The sequence below is a fragment of the Lampetra planeri genome, chromosome 2 (genome assembly GCF_965212315.1).
Source record: "Lampetra planeri chromosome 2, kcLamPlan1.2.h2, whole genome shotgun sequence".
Lineage (NCBI taxonomy): Eukaryota > Metazoa > Chordata > Hyperoartia > Petromyzontiformes > Petromyzontidae > Lampetra > Lampetra planeri.
In genome coordinates this window covers 19052658-19074247 of record NC_136108.1, presented here as the reverse complement: position 1 = coordinate 19074247, position 21590 = coordinate 19052658, and the positions used below count along the sequence as shown (strand labels likewise).

Genomic DNA, 21590 nt, shown 5'->3' with positions numbered 1-21590 from the left:
GAACGTAAGCTAAGCAAACACAAACAGTGAAGACAAACGTAAGACAGTGCTGTATATGGAGTGATTGCGCATCCCTTTTCTGCTGTACAATCCACACGTTTTCACAGATATTAAACTGTTACAAAACTTCTTTCTCATTTGTCCTACGCACTGGTTTAGGCCTGTTCGCTGTCGATACAACAAGTAATTATTTATACTGAAGAATCTGATGAGCTATGAAGCTCTTCTTCAAAGATGTCCAAGTAAGGGGCAGATCAGAACGTTACAACAGCAAACGCTACAAAAAAACACACGCTCGGAGTGCAAAGTATAGTCAAGGTAAACAAATCACTTGAAAAAAATCTACAAATAAAACTCAACAATTTTTTCTCTTACCAGGCAAAGCGCACTAAGCTATTGGCTTATTTTTTTTTATTAGTAGCAGATTATGGGGCATTTGTGTTGCTTTCTACCCAGTTCATCAGAAAAAGAACTCCAAGCATAGGGAGCCGTGAAGCTGGAACAAGAAAGGAAGAGATGTTGAGTATCTCATTGGGCCCATCGACTCTAACAGATGTTGTGAACCTAAAATAAGAATATTGCTTACAGGTGTATAATATCAGTTGGTTCTCTGATATACAATACTTTATACAGTGCGATGTAATAAGAGTCGTCTCGTACAAATCCACTGCTGTGCCATATGAAACACTTGCAATTGTAGTGTACGATTACACTTCCCACTTTTAGAAAGTTCACCTATATTCCGGGAGGGGGAGGGGAAGTAATTACTAATTTTAACCTGGAAGTTCTTATTCGATTTAAAGCTTTCGTGACTGCAGGGATTCATCTTCTTGGTTCTTTCGGTAAAGTCACGTAGAATGGAAATAATAAAATAATAAAAATAAAACATTATAAAATAATTCTCACGACGTTTCGGCCACAACGCAGGCAGCCGTCCTCAGGTGAAGAACAGGTCTGTCGAGAAGACAGCGTCTGAATGACACACTCCAGGCTTGGAGCGACTATTTAAGCTGGGATGGAGGGGGGAAGGGCGCCTTAGAGTCGCGGCAGTTGGAAGTTCTTATTCCAAATCTTTCTTCAGGAACTATAGTTGTAATGCAGTCGTCTCTTTTACAGTCAACATTCGTTACCATCTCATGCAATGACCATTGCTTCGATGCATATTTTTTTATATAACAGGGCAAAACATTGACCGTAATATTACCTTTTCCCCTTTTAAAATAATAACATATCAATCCCTAGTTTATTTACTGCCTACTACCCCGGACTCCCATCCATTTATCGAAACAATGTTTAAAATAAAATCAGGTTTTTTTGTTGTTAATGAATATAGGTGAAAATTATGAACTTTATAGAACGTTAGGAATGGAAACCGTATTGCAAAGGACAGCAATTACTTGCTGCATTGTTGTTTGCTTCACGATGATTTTTATTTTAAGTACAGTACTGTCAAGTATTGTGTAATATAGAATATTGAAATTAATACTGCACTGTATATTAGTTTGTTAGAATCTATTGTAATTGTACCTCGTCCTGTAAAGTGTAGATATTAAATATATAATCGAGTACTTAATACATTGTATGCGATTGTTTTATTGTGTGGCTAGTACGATTGCAATTGCTTCACTGTAAACACAGCAGATCATAATTTTCAATGACACTTCACAGTACTGAGGAACACCAAAGTATTCAGTTTGGTGTTACAAGTAATGCAAAATTGCTTGGAGTAATATTACAAAATTACATTGTCAATGTCAATCTCCTGCTGGATGAACTACTGTAAAGGGATTACATTATGCACATCCAATAATAAAAGCTTGAACATACAAAAAAATTACACGCAGAACTCATCCATCATATGGGAGGACCAATACCATGAATCATATTGTTCACGGGATTATCCACGAATGTATTCCACTTATCCATAGAAAAAAAATATTGTGGATACCTGGAGAAAAAATCCTGGGAATTGAACACCGTTCTGGACTTACATAGCAGAAAACAGAAGATGATTGGGGAACTCATACAAAGGGCCTAGTGTAATTGGGAGTTTTCACGGATAGTACAGCTCCTGTGGATAATAGGAGTCATGAATAATAGGAGTTATGAATAATACGAGTCACAGATACAAGTTCTCATCGACTTATCTTGCCATATAATTCAGTGCTGCGTTAGTAAGATAATTTAAAGGACTGATTATCAAGTATTCTGGCTGCAGCATTACAATTCAAATTGGCTCATCCCAAAATACCATAACCTCTTAAAAGCACCAGCAGATGGTCCATTTTAACCACATAGGTCAAATGTTTGAGAAGTTTAAGACATTTTTACCTATGTACATAAACAGGATCTGCATACATCCAAGGACGAGTGCTGTCAATGTTTTTAATATGTAATCACTGCCCTTGCCTATGATAAACCCTGATGGTTGTTTGGGTGTAAATGTGGGGGTAAGTGTAGATCTTGACAATTAGTTGTAATATCTTAATTGCTCTTCTTGGTTCTTTCGGTAAAGTCACGTAGAAGGGAAGTAATACAATAATAAAAATAAAACATAATAAAATAATATAATAAAAAATAATATAATCAAATAATATAATAGTGAGAATTATTTTATTATGTTTTATTTTTTTTACTTACCTTCTACGTGACTTTACCGAAAGAACCAAGAAGATTAATCATTGCAGTCACGAAAGCTTTAAATCAAAATCTTAATTGTTGCTTTTAAACATTGCATTTTCATGTCACAACGGGAGGAGTGGCTTTTACCCAAACTGCTGTCCGAATTGAAACCATAGATCTGTGTTGTTCATTTTTAAAACGTGTTGCAGGTATAACAGCAACGTTCGAACAAATCTCGGCTCAAAACGTACAAACATAGTGTGGCCACAGTATGTTTCTATAGCTCTAGCCAATGCACTCCTCCCACAATTCATTGCTCGTTTGTTCACTAATATCCACTATTAAAATGTGGCCCACAGAGAATTAAGAAATATCATGTATGCGTTTGGTTGCTAAATATTATTAAAAAACATGCGCCTAAAAGACTTGGGTTTTGACATTTTCAACTATTTTAGCGATGATGACCCCTCCTTATTGTTTTTATGTTTTAATAAATTAATGAATTCATTAATTGCTACGCATGCACTTGCTACAGCCACATTCCACACAATGCAAGTGCAGTATTTACTGAACTTGCAGGAAATAAACCTACAAGTACTGTTTGTCCATTGGCAAAGCATAGCAGTAAACATCAGCACTATATGACACAGCAACACTAACACCAATAATTATTGGTTATTAATTATTATTCAAACAACTACAATTCTCCGCATTTGGACCTCTCACCACATGCAATACTCCCATCATTCCTCCATTCCAGTGTAAAACAGCCAGATATCACACGATGGGACAGTATGGGGTCTCGGTATGATAACACGGGAACAGAATAACAGATAATGGAGCACAATACTGAATGTACTATAGTTTTGCAAAATATAAAATGGATTAACACTTTACACACTCCACTCACATTCAATACACGACTATGGTAAGCCATCGACGGTTACTTGAACTGGAGAATAAAAAATGTGTTAGTTGCCTTAAATCAAAGTATAAATACCAAATGGTGAATATGTTCCCGGTACACTATTACATTAACACGTGTGCAGGAATATTCCATGTTACACAAACAATTGTTGGTTCATCCTGACCCAAGACACGTTACCCAAAGCAATTCACCCAGGATAAAAGTGTGCAGTTAATCCCCCACCGGGGCAGCACTTAGCAACTAGTTCACAATAAGAAGTACTGCACGGTTATTATTGTACTTTTAATGCGGGAAGGTAGTTTTACACCATACTCTTTGGTTCTTTCGGTAAAGTCACGTAGGTATAAAATATAAACTGAATTAAATCACGACGTTTCGATTGCAACACAAGCAATCATCACCAGGTGTAAAAACTACAGCTGTAGTTTAAAGTCACCTGTAGGTATAAAACTACAGCTGTAGTTTTCACACCTGATGACAATTGCTTGTGTTGCAATCGAAACGTGATTTTATTTATTTTATATGTTATACCTAGGTGACTTTACCGAAAGAACCAAAGAGTATGGGATCCCTGTGGTCACGAAAACTTCAAATCTAGAGTGTTACACCATTCGGTCTGTATGTGATCGCCACGTAAGCAGATTACACTTACAATAGTTGCTTTACGTGTTGAATATTATATTTAATCTGAAAAGATTACATTTGGACTCGTGTATTTGTTGCTTTGCACCAAATAATCACGGTAATAACATGTATGTAAAAAAAAAACATTGTATTTCAACTAAATGTATAAAAAAGTTGGCGTTTTTAATTCTTAGCAATCTAATATTTTTTTTTCCTAGACACCTAAGCATGCATGGTGTACATATAACATCTCATAATTTTCCTACGATATCATGATACAGGCGGTAATATTATATTACCATATGCGCATTTGACAACATTCAATGGAATTAAAAATAATTATAATCACTTAGAAATTGCCTTACTGCAAGGCGTTGTCATTCCAGTAATGAAATAGAGCAAGTCAGAAATTCTCCGATAATTTCTTGAACGAGATATGACAACACATTAATTAGATCACAAATTGTGAAATACATTACTCCCCTATATATGCAAGCACCAGACGTGGACACATCACGTAATGTGAGGTCACGTTTCTGGTAAATGGCAGCACTTTTATTTTTTCAATGAATACAAATGTATTTTCATTCATGTTATTACATCAACAAGTCATGCAGCAGCAGTTACTGGGAAAGTACGTGCGTATTAACTTGATGGCTGGCATACCAGTGGAGGGATGAATATCGTTTTACAACACCTTCAATAACTGGACGTGATGTTCAATCTCCATCCGTTTAAAATCATCCGCAGTGCTAGCCGACGACTGCAAGGCTACACACAAGAGGCAGTGGAATAGCACGAAACCATACAAATGAATTTTTCTTTTCGATATCGTGGCATAACAGAGCAACAGTTCCTGGGGACGATCTTTTCTCCATTTCCTCTCTCTCCTATATTATCGAATAAGCGGCGAGTGCCACGCTTTACCGATAAAAAGCGCTTACACATGTGTAACTTCCAAAAAGGCGGGAGGGGGAGAAGAAATCAGTGACAAAAGCTACAGACAGCTTAACTTCCAAGAATTTCCAGTTTGCCTGGAAGAGAGAGGGGGGAAAAAAAGAAACACTCGCCATATGGAAGTGAATAACCATTTAATTGGTGACACGGATGGAAAGTTATACAGTGTTGTGCATTTGCATGTCCCACGTTCAATTTTCGAGGCAATTTCAAATGGGGAGAGAGATGTGGGGGAATGTTTCGATTTAAAGCTTTCGTGACTGCAGGGATTCATCTTCTTTGTTCTTTCGGTAAAGTCACGTAGAAGGGAAATAATAAAATTATAAAAATTAAACATAATAAAATACAATTCTCACGACGTTTCGGCCACAATGCAAGCAGCCGTCCTCAGGTGAAGAACAGGTCTGTCATTCAGACGTCTTTCCGACAGACCTGTTCTTCACCTGAGGACGGCTGCTTGCGTTGTGGCCGAAACGTCGTGAGAATTATATTTTATTATGTTTTATTTTTATTATTTTATTATTTCCCTTCTACGTGACTTTACCGAAAGAACCAAGAAGATGTGGGGGAATGTTGCATGGAAAAGTCGACGAAAAAATAAATGACGCATTCATCATTATGCACGGTACAACACCCTCCCTTTGCAGTTGCTGTGAGTGTGTGTGTGTGGTCAGGACTGAAGGAACTCAGTTTGTTAACATCTGAAGTTTGAAAGAAAGTAAAGAGGAAGCACACGCACGATGTGCACGCACGAGTTGATGCTGGACAGAAGACGATCTGGACATAATTCGGAAGGCTTTTGAGTCACAAAAGAGCATTATGTAATACCTTTCCACCCCCCCGCTCCCCAACGTTGACTGTCGTGACATATCCAACATCTACCTAATAACGGAAGCGTGCAAACCACTGTACCGCTAATGAATAATAGAACTTAACAAGAACAAAAAGGCTGCAACGGATGCACGTACGTGAACGCATCCTTAGCAAAGGTTCGCGTCGATAATAATTTGAAAAATATATATATTCTTTGATCAAATAAATCCTATTCATGAGCCATATTTCACCACGTTGCCTTTCATTGTATATAAACATTTGCGGCAATACATACAAGTGCCTATTAGTTATTGAATGGCAGCTCGTTACAAACACGTTATGCAATTAATAGGATAAATTAATTAAATTATCTGGAACTCGTATCAAGGTGCATAACAAACCCAGGTATACTTTGTATTTTCCTCTAAATGCATACATTTTAAAAAGTTCAGTGACCATTGAGAACAAAAGTTAGGCTATAAATTGCTCCTTTTCCCCTTATACATCCATTCAGTTTGAATTATGTAATGATTATGTAAGTAAGTGTTGACGGTTAGAATAACTCGTTGCGGAGCTGAAATCAATGCGATGTGGTTTACAAATGTATCCTTTTGTCAAAATCACACGTCACTGAATGTTCAAGATCGACTTCCTCCTCCCTGTGGTTCTCTGCTTGTGGGACAGCCTGAATTTGAACAACTTTACACACACAAAGGTAAGTGCGTGTCACTAAAGGTGTGCACACCGGTGGGCTAAAGAAGTTCATTATATTGTCCTTTGAAAAACGTGACACAATTTTTACTGATTGGCCGTGTCGGGTGGTGGAGGGTTACGACACATTTATAAATAACGCGATCTGACCCAAAAACCTTTATTATGAATAATATTGGTCGCGAAAGCCTGCTACGTGTTAAATTAAGCTAAGAAGTGCCTTCACACTGGCGCGTCTGCCAATGTCCACGATGCCACGTGGTGGTGACGTGTCCCATCTCGCCACCGTGTCCCAATTAAACAAGAATGTACAGTGCCCAGATATAACCTTACCCCCCAAGACCCAAAGACCATTATTATAAAGCCAGGGACATTTAATACCATACTCATTGACAAGCTTACGAGTGGAAGCGCAAATGTTTTAAGTTTACAACCCAATAGGGCGAGGACATCGACAGCTGTATCCACATTCACAAGACGGACTTGCAGTGCCATTCATTGTTCGAAGTTGCAATTCATTACAACCTAAGCCACTGCTATACACAGTATAGCAAACCGAGCCATTCGTCATCTTGAAGACTGTTTCCTACACCTCGTCATGTACCACAACGTAACGAGTAAGTGAAGGGAATTCAACATGCAATGTATAATTTGGCTGTACATTTTGCAGCTTAAAATTGTGTAAAGTGTATTTGATTGACCTCGCATAGGGACATATACTGTATGTGTGTGCTCTGTATAAATTTCAGGAAGTTGCTTATATACAAGATGCAGAGGTCTCAGCTCCACAATAACTCAATCCACGTTGCATTTAGCAGATCCGTACCGTTCAAACGCAGTGTGTGTCAATCACCTTTTTTTTTGGCCATTTTAAGAGTTCCAATTTCTAAAAGCAATCTAGATTTCTAAAAGCAGTTTATGCATCCAAGGGTCTACTGTTGAAGTCTTCCAAATATGATAGACCTGACAATAGTGAACCACGCTCCCGTCACATGGTGACAAGTGTTCTAAATCGAGTGTGACTGGTGGAATTGTGAATAACAAAAATATTTTAAACAATATTTACTCGGCGTTATAGTCGTGTAAACCACAGTATTCAGCGATGATAAGGATACCAAAAAAAACACCTTCAAAGTGTGTCATGATACAATTATTAAGAACCCTGTGAACTAAACAAAATAACTTATGGCCTTATTATTTAGCACTGCAGCTACACACACCACATTCTGTTCCTTATCCACAAACCGAGTCGCACAATATCTGCACTCTCGTCCCCACCACCAATCTAACAAGCAAGCACGGGTCAGTGTTAACACTGCCACACTAAACGGTGCTCAGAGTAACCCTTCACAATTCCCCGAAGCTAGAATAGATTTGTTGTAGTTACATTTGTGAATAAGATGTTGAGTACGCCGAATCTTAAACACAGCAGGGCCAAACGTGGGGCGAGTCCTCTACTACAACGATGACGACGCATAATCGTTGTATTTTTTGGGGTGAGATCGCGGTTAATATAAATGTTGTGTCGTTAAACCCTCCGCCACCCGACACTGCCAATCGGTAAGGGGTTTGTCAGGGAAAAAAACCGTGCCAATTCGTTACTAATACAGCACTAACCGGCAGTGTGTTGAGAGAGTAAACCCACAACAACATTTACAATTCGGGTAACAACACAACCGGTTTAGTGCTTTGTTCTCTACGCGACTGTGACATCGGTGGTTTACACCCCACTCCACACACACACCACACCACACACCCACACCACCCACACCACACCACACACCCACCCCACCCACCACACCACACACCCACACCACACCACACCACACAACCACAACACACACACCCACACACCCACAACACACACACACCCCACACACCCCACGAACGAATTGTCACGTGTTGTTTACGTGGACAATTAACTAATTGGCCGTGTCGGGTGGTGGCGGGATTAACGACACAAATAAACCCCCTCTACTGCGCGTTGAACTAACAACAAGCTATGGCTTGGGCTGTCAACTAAAGTTTTAACTCAACCCACTGACAGCAACAACTGTTACGTTTCTACAACAAAAGAATTTGTTGTTTTTCACATTTCCGGATTGGGCTCAGTTGTGCAAGATTATGTCACCGTTCAAAAATTACCAAAAAAAAATATCCATACCTGTCAACCTCCCCCCCTCCCCCTTATCAGTGTCCTAACTTATTACTACTGACCATTAACACGAACTTTAGTGGTCACCCCCCGTGCCCTTATCAATCTCAACGTTCATCCCACAAAGTCCCATCACAACAAGGCAGAAACACAAACAAATAGAAACATTTATTGTTGTTGTTGCCCTAGTGAAACGGCTGTACGCCATATGGACCTGATAACTTAACTTCCCTGTACACGAATACGGAGTATCAACAACAAAATATACACTTTGTCATCCGATACGTTGAGTAATAAACTGCTGATATAAAAACACCGTGGAACCTGTTCTTAATGGGAATAGCATTTAAATAGCAACGCCACGGGGTTGGGGAATACACAACGAGTGGACAAAACACGTGGCTCTTGCACCGAACATTCAAACTTTTTAAAATGTTTACAACTTTACCAGCCGATGTGTAACCCGCATCGATGAAAAAAACAAACACGAATTGCAACTCGTGCAGTGAACAAGTTGACATTAAATTGCATCGGAAGGCGACGACATTTCCTGTCGATATTAATACATTCTGCGTGTGTTTGTGTGTTTCGACGACTGCTGTTGTTGTTGTTGACGTCGTTCTACAAAGTAAACAAGAGAGACACACACACACATGGGGGGAGAGGAGCTTGCTCCTTGCTCACCGTTGCTTCCTGGCCACGGAGTAGTCCACGTCAAGCGCCTTCCCGTGGAGTTCCACTTTCCCTGCGGAGAAGGAAGAAGAGACCAAGAGTCAAGCAAAGCCCCCCAACACCATCACCACCACCACCATCACCAACACCACCACCATCACCAACACCACCATCATCACCACCACCACCATCACCACCACCATCACCATCATCACCATCATCACCACCACCACCAACACCACCACCAACACCACCATCATCACTACCACCACCACCATCACCACCACCACCAACACCACCATCATCACCACCAACACCATCACCACCAACACCACCACCACCATCACCACCACAACCACCACCACCACATCACCACCACCATCACCACCACCACCACCACCATCACCACCAACACCACCACCATCACCACCAACAACACCATCACCACCACCACTTTTGTTCAGAACAAAGGCAAATGTCCCCCGTGTAGCCATTAACAGAAGGATGGGGCAAGTGCTGTTAGTGAGTCACAGCGGCACTGTGGCACACGTGGGGGTGTGTGGCCAGCACCACGCCCGGCCGCCTTTGTCTCCCCAGTGGCGATGTTGACTGCACACCGCTGCGCCAGGTGCTCGTTTGAGGCTGAGTCGACCTAAAGGGAAGGGGCCCAGGACCGATTCGTTGTCACCAGCGGCATTGGTGGTGGGGCACACACACACAGTCACACACCCACAGTCACACACACACACAGTCACACACACAGACACAGTCACACACAGACAGAGTCACACAAACACACACAGTCACACAAACACACACACACAGTCACACACACGTAGAGACACACACAGTCACACACACACACGTAGAGACACACACACACAGTCACACAGTCACACACACACACGTAGAGACACACACACACACAGTCACACACACACACGTAGAGACACACACAAACACACACACACAGTCACACACACACACAGAGACACACACAAACACACACACAGTCACACACACACACGTAGAGACACACAAACACACACACACAGTCACACACACAGTCACACACACGTAGAGACACACACAAACACACACACACAGTCACACACACACACACGTAGAGACACACACAAACACACACACACAGTCACACACACGTAGAGACACACAAACACACACACACAGTCACACACACACGTAGAGACACACACACACAGTCACACACACACGTAGAGACACACACACACACAGTCACACACACACACGTAGAGACACAAACACACAGTCACACACACACGTAGAGACACACACACACGTAGAGATACACACAAACACACACACGTAGAGACACACACACACACAGTCACACACACGTAGAGACACACACAAACACACACACAGTCACACACAGTCACACACACACGTAGAGACACACACAAACACACACACAGTCACACACACACACGTAGAGACACACACAAACACACACACACAGTCACACACACACACACGAGGTCGGGTGGTCAACAACCAACCCCGGCTGCCTTTGTCTCTCCCCCACCCCCCTCCCGACACACTGACACCGCATCCACTTGAGGCCGAGTCGACCTAGGGGACGGCCGGGATAATCGTCGTCGTTGGTCGTGGTGGTGGTGTTGATTGATGGTGGTGATTGTGGTGGTGGTGATTGTGGTGGTGGTTGTTGGTTGATGATTGTGGTCGTGATTGTGGTGGTGGTGTTAGTTGATGGTGGTGTTGGTTGGAGATTGTGGCGGTGTTGGTTGATGGTGGTTTGGTGGTATTTGTTGTGGTGGTGGTGTTGGTTGGTGATTGTGGTGATGGTGTTGCTTGGTGATTGTGGTGGTGGTGGTTGATGGTCGTGATGCACGGGCATCGATCTCGGGTAGTCTAAAGCGTGGCGCTTTGTTCTCTACGCGACCGTGACACCGGTGGTTTACACCCCACACCAAACACACACCACACACACACACCACACACTACACACACACACCACACACACCACACACCACACACACCCCACATACACCCCACACATACCGCACACACCCCACACACACACCACACACACCCCACACATACCGCACACACCACACACACCACACCACACACCACCCACACACCCACCCCACACACACCACACACACACCCACCCCACACACACCACACACACATCATACACACCACACACACCACACCACACACACCACACACCGATCCCACACACACCACACACCACCCACCCCACACACACCACACACACACCATACACACCACACACACCACACCACACACACATCACACACACACACAACACACCCACCCCACACACACCCACATATACCGCACACACCACACCACACACACCACACCACACACACCACACCACACACACCACACCACACACACCACACACCCATCCCACACACACACACCCCACACCACACACCCACCCCACACACACACCCCACACATACCGCACACACCACACCACACACACCACACAACCATCCCACACACACACACCACACCCCACACCACACACCCACCCCACACACACCACACACCACACACACACATACCCATCCCACACACATACCCATCCCACACACACACCCACCCCACACACACCACACACCCATCCCACACACACTACACACACACCACACACCCACCCCACACACACCACACACACACACCACACACACACACCACAAACCACACACACACCACACCCCACACAACACATCCCACACACACACCACACCCCACACACACCACACACACACCAAACCACACACACCACACACACACACCCCACACACACCACACTTGAACCCGTCCCTTAGCTATAAGATCCACAACACACAACGTGGTGACGATCGTGGTTGATGGTGGTGGTGGTCGTGGTGATGGTGGTGGTGGTGATGGTGGTGGTTGTGGTGGTGGTGGTAGTGGTGATGGTGGTGACCACCCTCAACAACAATCACGACTTTAAACGAGAAACCCGTAAACGTAACCAAAGTTAAACGCAGAACAAAGGAGACACGGTACAAGTTTCTCGCTTTGTTATAAAGAACTTACAGTACACACACACACCACATGCACTGCGGTGCACCGAGTAGGGATAGAGAATTACACTCTAACGGAGAAGAATTGCGGCAACTATCACACTACTGTTATTGTTATTATAATAGTAGTAGTGTGATAGTGACGACAATAACAATGTTTAGTCTGTTGCCCTTCCCCCGCATCTCCGACTAGCGCGGTTGGCTAGGTACGGTGCGAAAGAAGTTCAATATACAGGATATAAAATAGACGTGAAGATGGAGGTGATGGTGAAGATGATGGTGGTGATGGTGAAGATGGTGGTGGTGATGTTGGTGGTGGTGATGTTGGTGGTGGTGGTGGTGGTGATGGTGGTGGAGATGGTGGTTAAGATGGAGATGGTGACGGTTAAGGTGGTGGTGAAGATGGTGGTGGTAATGGTGGTGGATGGCGAAGGTGGTGGTGGATGGCGAAGGTAGTGGTGGTGGTCTGACACGAGGATAGGGGCAGTCAGTCACGACCATGCCCCACCACCAACAACATTAGTGACAAAGCCACGGTTCTACTCCAACAAGAGAGGGCCCCCCCCCAACAACATTGATGACAAAGCCACGGTTCGACTCCAGCAAGAGAGAGCCCCCCCCCCCCCCAACAACATTGGTGACAAAGCCACGGTTCGACTCCAGCAAGAGAGGGCCCCCCCAACAACATTGGTGACAAAGCCACGGTTCTACTCCAACAAGAGAGGGCCCCCCCCAACAACATTGGTGACAAAGCCACGGTTCGACTCCAGCAAGAGAGGGCCCCCCCAACAACATTGGTGACAAAGCCACGGTTCTACTCCAACAAGAGAGGGCCCCCCCCCAACAACATTGGTGACAAAGCCACGGTTCGACTCCAGCAAGAGAGGGCCCCCCCCCAACAACATTGGTGACAAAGCCACGGTTCGACTCCAGCAAGAGAGGGCCCCCCCAACAACATTGGTGACAAAGCCACGGTTCTACTCCAGCACGAGAGCCCCCCCCCAACAACATTGGTGACAAAGCCACGGTTCGACTCCAGCACGAGAGCCCCCCCCAACAACATTGGTGACAAATCCACGGTTCGACTCCAGCACGAGAGGGCCCCCCCCAACACCCTCATCTCGAGGCTTTACCCAGAGAATTAGAGAATTGAAATCCCCCCGACAGAAACTAAAACACACGGACGAGAGCTACCGACTACGAACATCATCATCGCGTGGTGGTGGTGGGGATGACGGCGGTGTTTTTTGTTGTAGCTCGATGTATTTACGATAATAGAAATGGGACAAATTACAACTTCACCCCGCTAGCCCGTGGAGGTGGTGGCATTCTCACCACCAACCCACCACCACCCCACCACCAACACGCCACGCACCACCACCAACCCACCACCAAGCACCACCACCCCACCGACCATCCACCACCACCACCACGCCACGCACAGACCACCCACCACCCCACTACCACCAACCAACCCACCCACCACCACCCACCACCACGCCCCTACCACCACCACTATACTCTGATTTTCGCGATAACCGTGGCTAGCGCGAGTCGGTGCTGTGTGGGTTAAGAAGATAATAGTTTGTTGTTGTTGGTTGTTGTTGTTGTTGTTGTTTAAGAGTAGGGGGCACCCCCCCCCCTGTCGCTCTGCACGCCGAGTTGGCCCGGGGTATACAAAAGGGGAAAGGCAGTGGACATGGCGGGAACACAACACACACACTACTACTACCACTACTACCACTACACACATTGCTACTATTACTACACACACACTGTTACTACCACTACACACACACACTGCTACTACTACTACCACTACACACACACTACTACTACTGCCACTACTACCACTACACACACACATTGCTACTACTACTACACACACTGCTACTACTACTACCACTACTACCACAACACACACACACTGCTACTACTACTACCACTACTACCATTACACACACACTGCTACTACCACTACTACACACACCACACACACTGCTACTCCTACTACCACCACTACTACACACACACTGTTACTACTACTACACACACAACACACACTGCTACCACTACACACACACTACCACTACTACCACTACTACACACACTCTGCTACTACTACTACACACACACTGCTACCACTACTACACACACACTACTACCACTACTACACACAAACTGCTACTACTACTACACACACTACTACCACACACACTGCTACCACTACTACCACTACACACACACACTACTACACACACACACTACTACACACACACTACTACCACTACTACACACACTGCTACTACCACTACACACACTACATCACACAACACTGCTACAACTACCACTACACACACACACTGCTACTACACACACACTACTACTACCACTACATACAACACACACTGCTACTACTACCACTACACACAACACACTGCTACTACCACTTCACACACTACCACTACTACACACACACTGCTACTACTACCACTACACACACTACCACTACACACACTGCTACCACTACTACCACTACACACACCACACTGCTACTACCACTACACACACTACCACTACTACACACACACTGCTACTACTACCACTACACACACTACCACTACACACACTGCTACCACTACTACCACTATACACACTACCACTACACACACTGCTACCACTACTACCACTACACACACTACCACTACACACAACACACTGCTACTACCACTTCACACACTACCACTACTACACACACACTGCTACTACTACCACTACACACACTACCACTACACACACTGCTACCACTACTACCACTACACACACTACCACTACTACACACACACTGCTACTACTACCAATACACACACTACCACTACACACACTACTACTACACACACACACTACTACTACCACTACACACAACCCACACTGCTACTACTACCACTACACACAACACACACTGCTACTACTACCACTACACACACTACCACTACTACACACACACTGCTGCCACTACCACTACACACACACACTGCTACTACTACTGCTGCTGGTGTATATAACAAACATTAGTGTACACACAGGCATGCGGGACATATTTATGTTAACAATATCGCTCACGTGTGTGTGTTCATTACGAAGTGTGGTGCCTTGTGGTTGCAGTGTGGATGTTGTGCTCCATCAACACACGAACTACCACCACCACCAACACCACCACCATCAACACCACCACCACCACACTAGGGACCATCATCACACGGACCTCCACCACCATCAACACCACCACCACACTAGGGACCATCATCACACGGACCTCCACCACCATCAACACCACCACCACACTAGGGACCATCATCACACGGACCTCCACCACCATCAACACCACCATCACCACCACTATCACACCACACCACGAACCATCACCATCATCACACGGACCTCCATCACCAACACACGGCCCACCACATTAGGGACCACCACACTAAGGACCATCAACAACACAAGGGACCATCACCATCATCACACGGCCCACCACATTAGGGACCATCAGTGATCCATAATTACACGGCCCACCAACTCCATCACCGCACCACCATCATCATCACCACCATCACTAGAGTGACCATCGTCCGTGTTTTGTGCGGCTAAGTCCCCAACATCTCGCGCAAACATTAACACGAGCGAGCCTCCTTCATTAAACATCACAGAGATTCATTAAACATCACAGAGATTAATTAAACATCACAGAGATTCTCACATTTCCCACACCAAGAGGCGACGTTCTAGCCAATGGAAAGCCGACTTTGACTAAGCGTGGTGTGTTGTGTGTGTTTTTTGTGTGTGTGGTGTGTGTTGTGTTATGTGTTGTGTGTGTGTTGTGTGTGTGTTGTGTGTGTTGTATGCTGTGTGTGGTGTGTGTGTGTTGTGTGTGGTGTGTTGTGTGCTGTGTGTGTGTTGCGTGTGTTGTGTGTGTGTTGTGTGCTGTGTGTTGTGTGTGCTGTGTGTGTTGTGTGTGTGTTGTGTGTGTGTGTTGTGTGTGTGTGTTGTGTGTGTGTTGTGTGTGTGTTGTGTGGGTTGTGTGTTGTGTGTTATGTGGGTTGTGTGTGTGTGTTGTGTGTGCTGTGTGTGTTGTGATGTGTGTGTTGTGTGTGTGTTGTGTGTGTGTGGTGTGTGTGTTGTGTGTGTGTTGTGTGTGTGTGGTGTGTGTGTGGTGTGTGTGGTGTGTTGTGTGTGTGTGGTGTGTGTGTGGTGTGTGTGTTGTGTTGTGTGTGTTGTGTGTGTGTGTTGTGTACACGAGAGAGAGATAAGCATGTGAGTGAGGATGTGTTAGAGTTACATGTTGGACGAGTTTATATTTCAAGTGCGTTACGTGAGAATGATAACTGCACGTGTTGGTGTGTCTTTGAGATTGTGAATCTGTATTGTGGGTCCTTACTGCTGCATCAGTGAGTGTCTATGCTGTGTATCTATACAAGTGAAGCAATGTGAGGCTATGTACTCTGTGTGAGTTTGTGTCCGTGAGTGAATGTATTTGTGTATGCGAGTGAATCTGAAAGTGAATCTTGATGTCTGTGAATGAGCCTATCGTTCCATGTGTATGTGAGTGAGTTAACATGCACGAGTCTGTATGTGAGTCTGTATGTATGTCTGTATGTAGATGCATGTGAGTGTGTATGTATGTATAGGCGAGTCTCAGTGTGTCTGTGAGCCGATGTCTGTGAATGAGTCTCTGTATCATCCTGCATGGATGTGAATGAGAGGACATGGGTCTGCATCGTCTCTAACACGCCTTGTGAGTGAATGGGTGAGCACCCACGTGGATCTGGGTGTTTGTGGATGATGATGGGTGGTGGATGATGGTGGATGATGGGTGATGGATGATGATGATGATGGGTGATGGTTGGATGGTGTGGTGCCCTGTGAGTGGCGAGTGAGTGAATGGGTGCGTGAATGGGTGAGCACCCACGTGGATCTGGTGGGTGTTGGTGGATGGTTGTTGGTGGATGATGATGGATGATGGGTGATGGATGATGATGATGGGTGATGGTTGGATGGTGTGGTGCCCTGTGAGTGGCGAGTGAGTGAATGGGTGCGTGAATGGGTGAGCACCCACGTGGATCTGGTGGGTGTTGGTGGATGGTTGTTGGTGGATGATGATGGGTGGTGGATGATGATGATGATGATGGTGGATGATGGGTGATGGATGATGATGATGGGTGATGGTTGGATGGTGTGGTGCCCTGTGAGTGGCGAGTGAGTGAATGGGTGAGCACCCACGTGGATCTGGTGGGTGTTGGTGGATGATGGGTGGTGGATGATGATGGGTGGTGGGATGTTGATGATGGTGGATGATGGTGGATGATGGGTGATGGATGATGATGATGGGTGATGGTTGGATGGTGTGGTGCCCTGTGAGTGGCGAGTCAGTGAATGGGTGAGCACCCACGTGGATCTGGTGGGTGTTGGTGGATGGTTGTTGGTGGATGATGATGGGTGGTGGATGATGATGGTGGATGATGGTGGCTGATAGGTGATGGTTGGATGGTGTGGTGCCCTGTGAGTGGCGAGTCAGTGAATGGGTGAACACCAACGTGGATCTGATGGGTGTTGGTGGATGATGGGTGGTGGATGATGATGATGGTTGGTGGATGATGATGGGTGGATGGTGGAGTGCCTTGTGAGTAGAGAGTGAGTGAATGAGTGAGCACCAACGTGGATCTGGGTGTTGGGGGATGGATGGTTGATGGATGGTTGGTGGATGATGGGTGGTGGATGATGGGTGGTGGATGATGGGTGGTGGATGATGGGTGGTGGATGATGGGTGGATGGTGTGGTGCCCTGTGAGTAGAGAATGAGTGAATGAGTGAGTGAACGGGTGAGCACCAATGTGGATCTGGGTGGTGGATGATGATGGGTGGTGGATGATGATGATGGGTGGTGGATGATGGGTGGTGGATGATGATGATGATGGGTGGTGGATGATAATAGGTGGTGGTGGTGGATGATGGATGGTGGATGATGATGATGGGTGGTGGTGGATGATGATGATGGTGGTGATGGATGATGGTGGATGATGATGATGGTTGTTGTGTTGCTCTGTGAGTAGCGCTCGTGTGAGTGAACGACCGACCACCAGCGTGTTCGCCTGGCGGTGTATACTGTCCTGTGTGTATATACACCTTTAACAGATGATGCTGCTGCTCATGATGCTCATGATGATGGTGATGATGCTCATGATGGTGATGATGATGATCATGATGATGCTGATGATGCTGATGATGATGCTGATGATTATGCTCATGATTATGCTCATGATTATGCTCATGATTATGCTCATGATTATGCTCATGATTATGCTCATGATGATGATGCTCATGATGATGATGCTCATGATGATAATGCTCATGATGATAATGCTCATGATGATAATGCTCATGATGATAATGCTCATGATGATAATGCTCATGATGCTGATGATGATGCTGATGATGCTGATGATGATGCTGATGATGCTGATGATGATGCTGATGATGATGCTGATGATGATGCTGATGATGATGATGCTGCTGATCATGCTGCTCATGCTGCTTCTGCTGTTGCCATCAACCCACCCGAGAGCGTCTCGATGGCTCGCAGAGCCCCCGTCTCGTCGGGGCAGTCGACGAAGGCGAAGCCGCCCGCCTTGAGCACGAAGTGCCCCAGCCAGGGCAGCTGCCGCTCCGAGAAGAGCGACTCCAGGTCGCCCGCCGCCGCCGACTCGCTCACGTTGCCGATGTACAACTTGTTCATGGCTACCCCCCTACTACACGTGGTGGTGGTGGTGCTGGTTGTTGTGGTGGTGGTTGTGGTTGTTGTTGGGGTGAGTCGTCCACTGATTAATTAATCGAAGGCAGCAGCAGCAGCAGCAGTGGCGGCGGCGTTATAAACAACAGCAACTACGACGACTATTTAAACAACTATTTAAACAACAACAACTATATCAACAACAACCACCACCAGCCCTCCCCCCCAAGGGCACCCCGAGCGGAACTCGTCCAAGACCACGACTCGCCCCAACTCCTCCACTCGCTCAGGTCGAGCACAACAAAGGCGATTGTTGTTGTTGTTGGTGGTGATGTTGTTGATGCTGTTGATGCTGTTGTTGTTGTTGACCGGGAATAAGTCGTCCCCCCCACCCCCGACCCCCCCCAACAATCCTCCCACCAGCGCCGTCAACTCCGCCTCGCTGCTGGTGCTAGACGACAGAAGAGACGGTGGTTGTTGTGGTGGTTGTTGTTGTTGGTGGTGGTTGTTGTTGTGTTGGTTGTTGTTGATGGTCGAGCGACCGAGGTCAGCCCTAGCTGGCGACGGGGCAGATGGAAGAAGCGCGGTTGTTGCTGCTGCTGCTGTTGTTGGTGGTGGTGGTAGTGGTGCTGCTGGTGGTGGACGATGTTGATGAAGAGGAGAAGAGATGTAGCGGCTGCCTGTGGTGATGGTGGTGGTGATGGTGGTGGTGGAGGGGAGCCGACTGCGAGTAAAATGTCGCCGAGCCGACACGCGGAGGGCTTCGGGGCTGAAGCGCCGCCTCGAAATAAAATCGCTCCCGAAAAATGCGCGGAAAATCGCATCCGCTGCCGCCACCACCAACCACGAGCAGCACCAACCCAGCACAGCAGCAATAGCAGCACCACCACCAGCACAGCACCACGACAACAGCACCACTACCACCACAGCACCACCAACCACTACCACCACAGCACCACCAACCACGACCAGTACCACCACAGCACCACCACCAGCACCAACAACCACGACCACCAGCACCACCAACCACGACCACTACCACCACAGCACCACCAACCACGACCACTACCACCACAGCACCACCACCAGCAGCACCACAGCACCAACAACCACGACCACCAGCACCACCAACCACGACCACAACCACAGCACCACCACCACTACCACCACAGCACCACCACTAGCACCAACAACCACGACCACCAGCACAACCAACCACGACCACCAGCACCACCAACCACTACCACCAGCACCACCAACCACGACCACTACCACCACAGCACCAGCACCAACAACCACGACCACCAGCACCAACAACCACGACCACCAGCACCACAACCACTACCACCAGCACCACCAACCACGACCACTACCACCACAGCACCACCACAGCACCACCACCACGACCACCAGCACCACCAACCACGACCACCAGCACCACCAACCACGACCACTACCACCACAGCACCAGCACCAACAACCACGACCACCAGCACCACCAACCACGACCACCAGCACCACCAACCACGACCACTACCACCACAGCACCACCACCAGCACCAGCACCAACAACCACGACCACCAGCACCACCAACCACGACCACAACCCACAGCACCACCACCACTACCACCACAGCACCACCACTAGCAGCAACAACCACGACCACCAGCACCACCAACCACGACCACTACCACCACAGCACCACCACCACAACCACAGCACCACCACCACTACCACCACAGCACCACCACTAGTACCAACAACCACGACCACCAGCACCACCAACCACGACCACCAGCACCACCAACCACGACCACTACCACCACAGCACCACTACCACCACAGCAGCACCACCAGCAGCAACAACCACGACCACCAGCACCACCAACCACGACCACCAGCACCACCAACCACGACCACTACCACCACAGCACCAACAACTACGACCACCAGCACCACCAACCACGACCACTACCACCACAGCACCACCACTACCACCACAGCACCACCACCAGCACCAACAACCACGACCACCAGCACCACCAACCACGACCACTACCACCACAGCACCACCACTACCACCACAGCACCACCACCAGCACCAACAACCACGACCACCAGCACCACCAACCACGACCACTACCACCACAGCACCACCACTACCACCACAGCACCACCACCAGCACCACCAACCACGACCACCAGCACCACCAACCACGACCACTA

The 21590-nt window shown here is 46.7% G+C and overlaps 1 protein-coding gene across 2 annotated transcripts in view; it reads right to left on the bottom strand.

Moving 5' to 3' along the window:
• Positions 1–20434, bottom strand: part of LOC144729406 (insulin-like growth factor 2 mRNA-binding protein 3-B) — a 99342-nt gene extending 78908 nt beyond the window's left edge. The window contains exons 1-2 of one of the 2 annotated variants that reach the window (XM_078609675.1): positions 19192–20434; positions 9495–9555 (exon numbers count right to left, since the gene is read on the bottom strand). In XM_078609675.1, the coding sequence (XP_078465801.1) occupies positions 9495–9555; positions 19192–19369 (239 nt within the window). In that variant the 5' untranslated portion in view covers positions 19370–20434. The remainder of the gene's footprint in view (positions 1–9494; positions 9556–19191) is intronic. The other variant, XM_078609682.1, reaches the window with a different exon arrangement.
• Positions 20435–21590: the final 1156 nt, after the last annotated feature.